Genomic DNA, 7,235 nt, shown 5'->3' on the forward strand with positions numbered 1-7,235 from the left:
CTTTAGACATCTTTTCAAGGACTTTTATGATAAAATCATACTAATTTGTTACATAGCAGATCAATAAACTTATACAAAATATAGAAATATATTCTAAAAAATATTTTTTATCTATTTTAAACAATAGAACACATTTGCAATTGTTATATAAAATTTATTAATAAAAATATGAATGTTCATAAATATGGAACGAAACTGTATTTAATTTTATGTTTCGTTTGATTTAGTCATTTTAAAAGAGAAAAAGTGAAGAATTACACAGTCTTATGTGACGTTACAATAAGTTTTGAAGTTAGTAAGTAAGAAGCGTGAAGTTGTGAGAGTGATTTTAAGAGTTCTCTTGCAGACACACGGGGAGAATCACGACGACGAAACGATAAGATATGCGAAGCGTAGGACGCAAATGGGCTTTGAATGTGGATAAAAAATTTAATCATCAACTCTATTTTCCGTCCATGTCAACAATATGTTTAGCACTTAGTTAATTTGCATACTACGCGTTTTTCAGCAGTTACTGATAACATTTAATTGTACTAAGGTTTCTTTCACTTATTTCACAATGTGTTTATTAATCCTGTAAATAAATCATTATATTAGTTTAATATTAAGAACTAATACTTTATACTTATCTGAAGTTCCATCTGAACCTCTGTAATACTTGAAATAAAGCTTATTAATAATATTAATTAAGAACAACACTAACAAAATCGTTATTATTGACGACTGTTACTAATGTAGTCAATAAACCTAAAATAACTCACAATTTCACAAAAACTATATACTCATAATCTTTTATACAAGTTTTAAGAATTAAAAAATATTTATACTTGCGTTCACATACATATTTTTACTTTTCTACTTGAGCTTACGTTTAAAGCTACAATATATTTGAAACACGGTAAAAATGTTGGAGTTTTATTACTTCACATTTCAAAAAAAGAGTTTTTCATTGATGTTTAAACGGTCTAGTATTCTGTTTACTCTAACTGGTTTAAAAAATTTTACTCCTTCAAAAACCCCAAGTTATAAAACTAGCTATAAAAAACTTCTTTAAACTTGCTGTTTTACCGTTACATATTGATTTTACCATTAAAAATTAACTTCATCTTTTACGATTTAAAAGTCAAAAAAGAATTTAAAGTTTGTAGAAAACAAAAATCATGAGTAAAACTTTGATGTATTAGCAGAATGATAATTCATAACTGTCAGTTTTTATAAAAAAGTGTTAAATGTATGTCTATAGTTGAAATTTTATTTACTAGGTTTTTTGACTTTAAGTAAAATAATTGATATATATGTATATATACTTAAGTATAAAATATAAACATGTATATTTACATTTATTATTATTAAGTACTGCATACTAATCAATAATTCACAATTTATATCTTGTGTTTTATAATTGTTAGTTGATATGTTTGATTAGTGTTTAAATTCTTTTTCTTCAATGCAAGAAGTTAAAGTTGCTTTGCTTTAACTAAGTTAATTATATTTTATTGTAGCACTAGTGCTTTATGTAACTTAAAAGCAAGCAATCAAATTATGAAACTTCTACTATTTTTCAAATGAAAATAGTTTTCTTTACATTATGAAGTACTTCATAAAGTTTAATATCACTGTTTTACTAAAACTTGACATTTTGTCAAACAGTTGTAGTTAATAAAACATATATTTGCATTTTTGCTTATCTTAAGAAATACGCCTTAAAAGTTTAGTTTAATTTTTAAGTTAATAGTTGTTAACAAAAGTAATAATGATTTTTTTTAACCCTTTACTTTTTTATACAAGTAGAAATTACTGAAAGGGGAGTAAATATTTAAAACAAAACCAAAATTAAGGTTTGATTTATTTACACAAGTAAATACTTCTAAGTGATTTGGCTAGCTTATTCGGCGAAACAGCTTAATTAAGGAAAAATCAAGCTATATACTTATATACATTTATATATATTCACTTATTTATAAATAAAAATTGATTGTTATAAGTTTCCATACTGTTTAATGACAACAAGTAGGTTAGCAGCTCAGGGATACTTATTTTAATACTTTTCATAGATACTATAAATTTAAACAATTAACATTAAACGATATAATCAGTTCAATTTGTATGTTATAAAATTTGGTCAAATAAATAAGAAAACTAAATATTTTCTAATTATTGTCTACATTAAAAAAAAGACAAAAATGTTCTTTAAATCTAAATGAACAAGAAAATAAACGCTCATGACATGGTTAATGTAACTTGTGTGGTAACTTACAGTATTTACATAACTGAAAATTATTTCAAAAAAAAAATAATATACAACTTTATTTTTGTTAAGAATACTAAGTTAATCAATAAATTGCAAAATCAATACCAGCATCAAGAAAAGAGTTTTCAATTTATTTAGTGATGTGTTTGAGTAAAAAGTTAGAATTATCTCAGAATTCTACACTAATAAACAAAAATACAACATGTTTAATATGTAATTCCAAGAAGTAACAAAAAATAAAGACCACTGTAGGACTCAAACAGACAATTTTCCAATATTTAGCCAGACGTTCTTAAGTATTGAACTGAGAAAAAACATAATAAATATTAATAAAAATTAATAAATCAATGCTTTATTAACATCTTAAAATAGTTTAGGAATAGAAAAAAAAGTATTTAGTACTACTTTAAATATTGAAAAATATTAATTTTGTAACTTAAAGTTTAAGACCTATACACTTAAATTTTGAGCAGTTTTAAGTTTTTTAAGATTTGATTTAATCTTGTTAAAACATAGGTTGCTAGTTGTTTTTAAACTACTACATTTATAATAACACTAATTAAAATCAAAAATAAAAAGGTTAAAGAAGCACTAATACGAAGCTAGTCAGAAGTAATTTTAAATTAAAAGCTTATTTAAAAAAATAAACAACAAAATGTTTTAAAGTGTTTTAAGCAAGTAAATAATTAATTTGTTTAAGATGTAAATCACATATTTTTTACTTTTGTGGCCCTTAGCTTGGTGACAACTGAGCTAAGTATTTAGAAGTTTCAGATTTCATCACTGACATTGAAAACTAGTATAATCATCAAGTTACAAAAAACTGCTATTTTTCGTAGATATACTTAGTATATACTTAGGCTTAAGAACAAACAGATTTAAATTCTATTGTAAAAAACTGCAAGCACAATTAAAATACAAGCACAATTTATAATGTCACTACAATTTGTTTTCTTTTATTCTAAAATTTAATTAATAAAACTTGTTTTAAGAATCATTTGTTTTTATTTTTGGTAAAGTAGATTATGGGTAAGAGTTTAGATGAAAAGTTTTGGTTTAATGAGATAAAGATAGAGGTTTAAGTGTTTTTAATGTACTTCAGTAAGGTTTCACAATTTTATGAATAAAAAATCGTACAACTTATCACTGCAGCCAACCCGTACAGTTATTTTGCTACACTGGCTTTAACTAGAATGACTTAAATAGATTATTCTAAGTGAAATGGTCTAATAAAAGTATAACCTACAGTTAAAGAAAAACAGCTTTACAATATATATTTGTGTTTTGGTAGGAAAAGCTTTGATACTTTTATATGTTCACGCATTTAGTTCTTATAGTGTTTAAACATAATCCGATATTTTAAACTCACTCTTATTAAAATGAAAGACGCCTCTGGCTTAATGTAAATTTTAATAAAACAAACTATAATTTAAAAGAACCTAATTTGCTAATTGGTTTCAAGTGCGTGTAGCATAAACCAAGGAAGTGTTATTTAACACACTTGTATGTATTGAAAAAGAAAAAAGTTCTTACTCTCTCATGTAAATTCAAGAAATAAAAACTGTTTTAAATATTTATTCTGTTTTTGAGTAGGAGGCATAAACAATTAGCAATTATGATTTAAAACATCATAATGCTTTAGGGAGATGTTAGAAGTTTACATTAAAAATTATTTTTATTTTAAATTCTGGACCTATTAGGTTCTAAAACAAGCTATTTTTAAAATATATATAGTTTAATTCCCAAATTTTTTGTACAATTTGATGTATGTGTTAGTTAATTTGTATTGTTTTTTGTAGAAAGTGACAAAATTTTCTATAATTAAGAATAATTGTAAAGTTCGAATTAGTTAAAGAAAGAAAAAAATACTGAAAAAAAACTTAGTTTCCGTTATTTTTCCATTAGCTACAACAGCCTTAAACTTATAAAACTTTTATATAACTTTTTTAGATGTATTGAAAACTCAATCTAGATAACTTCATGATTTTGCACTATGACTTTTATAACAAATTAATGGGCAGTAGAACATAATTTGGGTATGCAATTCAGAATCAACTAACTCAAATATTAATTTTCTTTTAAACTAAAAGTGAAATGTAAAGAATTGTATAAAAAAATGAAACAAGTTTTCATAAATAAAAAAAATATCAATAAGTATGTTTACTAATATAAAAATCAATCATGTATAACCTAACATTTAGGTGATAATAAACTTTTTACAATTACTAACAAAGCAAAAATATATTGTAATTATCCCATATTTCATGTTTATATGTTTAATTTTATAATTTGTCCTACTGTAGAATAATGTTGCATTTAATAATTTTATCACTTTCTAAACTTAACTTAAAGTATAAATTTAAGGTGAATATCAATATATAAAAGGTTAATCATTTATTTGCTAATAACAATTATAAATACTAAAGTAAAAAAAAAATTCTCTTCTTATATTTAAAGATTTAATTTATATTAAGAATAAATTTTTTAAGGAGTCGGTCATTTTGAAATGTTTTAACTATAACTTAATTAAAATGATTATAATAAGTGCCCAATTAGACATTATTTTAACTAGTAAGTTATTTGTTAAGTCTCTTGATTTATTTCAAAGAGTTTTTTGATTAAACAATGTTTGTTAAGAATATTTTTATGAAGAAACCTTAGAAAAGAATAAATAAAAACACTGCTTTTCCATTTTTTCTTTATCAATTATCGTAACCAGAGGCTACTTTTTAAAAACCTGATAACATATTTACTTTCCTTTGTTATTTTCCATAATAACACCACATAGGTACATAACAAGTGTTTATAAGTACTATGAGTTTATTTTAATTAATTTCAAAAGTTTAGTTTTGGGTTCAAGTTTTAGTAAATTAAATTTTGAAAAATAGTTTTTGGTTTTTTAAGATACCTAACAAATATTAGCTAATTACAATTATATATTGTATGATTTTAATTTTCACATTCTACCTAAACAACGTTAACTTTTTTTTTTCCTTTTAAGATCAAATATAATAATTAGTAACCAAATTTCAAGATAAAATCTCTCAAGTCATTGTAACATGCATTTAATATTTTTTTTTTACTAGGTATTAATTATACTAAAAGTAGCTTTATAAAACATATTTGATTTCATCACATTACTACTTTTCTTTTTACAGCTATTTTTAAGGTATATAATTTTTTGAGAAAAATAATGAAAACTAGAAAAACTAAAGAAGTTTTTCTTAAAAGGAAAAGAAAATGTCTAAAACACTCATTTCTTGTGGAAAAACGCTTTTCACAGGCAGCCCCAAAATCGCAAGTTAAAGTTTTCAACTCCAAAACTGCCAAACTAGACGCTCACAAGCACCAGCTAAGCAGAAACAAAAACGTCATAAGCGCTGACGTCGAGTACATCAAAGAACAGAAAACGATAAACAAAGCATTGCACTATAACGTTAAACTAAAAAATTGGCCTGTTGAAGCGAGATTTTGGGTACCAAAAAGTGAATTTTGCAAGCTAAGATGTACCAAGCAAAAAAAGAGTTTCGAAAATGAAATACAAAACAATATCATAGAGTCTTATTCCCGACGAAAGAAAACTCAAAGGGCCCAACTGGACTTAGAAGAAAAACGATTAAATAGTTTTACTGGGGGTTTTCCTTACATCGCTCTTGAAAACGAAGTGGACCTAGACCAGTTTCCAAATAATTTTAAGTTTGAACAAACCAAAATGCTCACAAAAAAGAAAAAACAAATTAAAAGTTGCAGCTGCACAAAATGCGACAATTCTTGCTCTTGCATCAAGAACAAGGCAAACATGACTTATAACGAACAAGGTCTCCTTAAAGTTGATGGGTCACACAAAATAAACAGAGTATTTGAGTGCAACAGTGCTTGTAAATGCCCGGAAAGCTGTGTCAACAGAGTAGTGCAAAGAGAAAGTAGATGCAAGCTGTGCATCTACAAAACCCAAAGCAAAGGTTGGGCAGTCAAGACTCTTGAAGAAATCCCAAAAGGGGCGTTTGTGTCAGAATACAAAGGAAACGTTATAGATGAAGAAGAATACGATAAAAAAGGCAACAAAAATGGGTTGTACGGATATGAGACTCCACAAATGGACAGGCGAAAGAGAAATAAAATAATTGATGCTTCAAAGCGTGGAAATGAGGCCAGATTCGTCAACCACTCTTGCGACGCAAACTTGGTGGAAATACCAGTTTTTGTTAACTCATCAGTGGCGAGGTTGTGTTATTTCGCCAAAAGAGATATAGAAGTGAATGAAGAGCTCACTAACGACTACCTGGTGGAAATAAACAAAAATAAGAGAAAAAAGTGTAACTGTGGCGCTAGAAAATGCAGAGGCTACTTTATGTAAAGAATTTCAACTTCTACTTTTAAACTAAATTCGTTGTGTGATGAAAAAAATGCTGCATAAACGTTTGAATACTTTAGTTTAAATGTTTTATAAAGTTTAAAAATATTAATTAAAAAGTAATTTAAAACTTAGGTTTTGTTTGACGTATTAATTTTATGATATGCAGAACTTTTTAAAATGAAGTAAATACATCTAAGCGAAAAATTAATAAATTGAGTTTGAACTTTTTTTTAACATTGGAGTTGTATTATTTAAATGTGAAATAGTTCTTTATCAACATTGAAAGTACAAGTTTTAAGATTTTGTGTTAAACTTTTGTATCCTAGATTAACTTTAAAGCTATTATGTACTTGAAGCTCATAAAAAAATGAAAATATTATTAGCTTTTTGTATTATTGATTGGTTTTTAGTTTGTGATTTAAACATGTGATATTGTGCATTTTTTAAAGTTTTAAGTGATAAATTTCAATGTTTATTCGTTTTCTTCATTAATATAAAAAAGTATAGATTTTTGATAAATTTTACTAGTTAAAAAAAAATTTAAACCGTTACGTATTTATAATTTAAAAATAGCATGCTTATAGAGTTCAAAAAAAGTATATTTAAAATTTTCAAAAACAAAAAATT

At 25.2% G+C, this 7,235-nt stretch overlaps 1 protein-coding gene across 1 annotated transcript; it reads left to right on the forward strand.

Annotated features, from left to right (window-relative positions):
• Positions 1-2,200: 2,200 nt before the first annotated feature.
• LOC145850088 (histone-lysine N-methyltransferase SUV39H1-like) lies at positions 2,201-6,608 on the forward strand. Its single transcript, XM_082955234.1, has 2 exons — positions 2,201-2,230; positions 5,535-6,608. The coding sequence occupies exons 1-2, from the start codon at positions 2,201-2,203 to the stop codon at positions 6,606-6,608; spliced, it is 1,104 nt and encodes a 367-aa protein (XP_082811360.1).
• The last annotated feature ends 627 nt before the right edge of the window (positions 6,609-7,235 follow it).

This window comes from Thalia democratica, chromosome 2, assembly GCF_965202585.1.
Source record: "Thalia democratica chromosome 2, ktThaDemo2.hap1.1, whole genome shotgun sequence".
Classification (NCBI taxonomy): Eukaryota; Metazoa; Chordata; class Thaliacea; order Salpida; family Salpidae; genus Thalia; species Thalia democratica.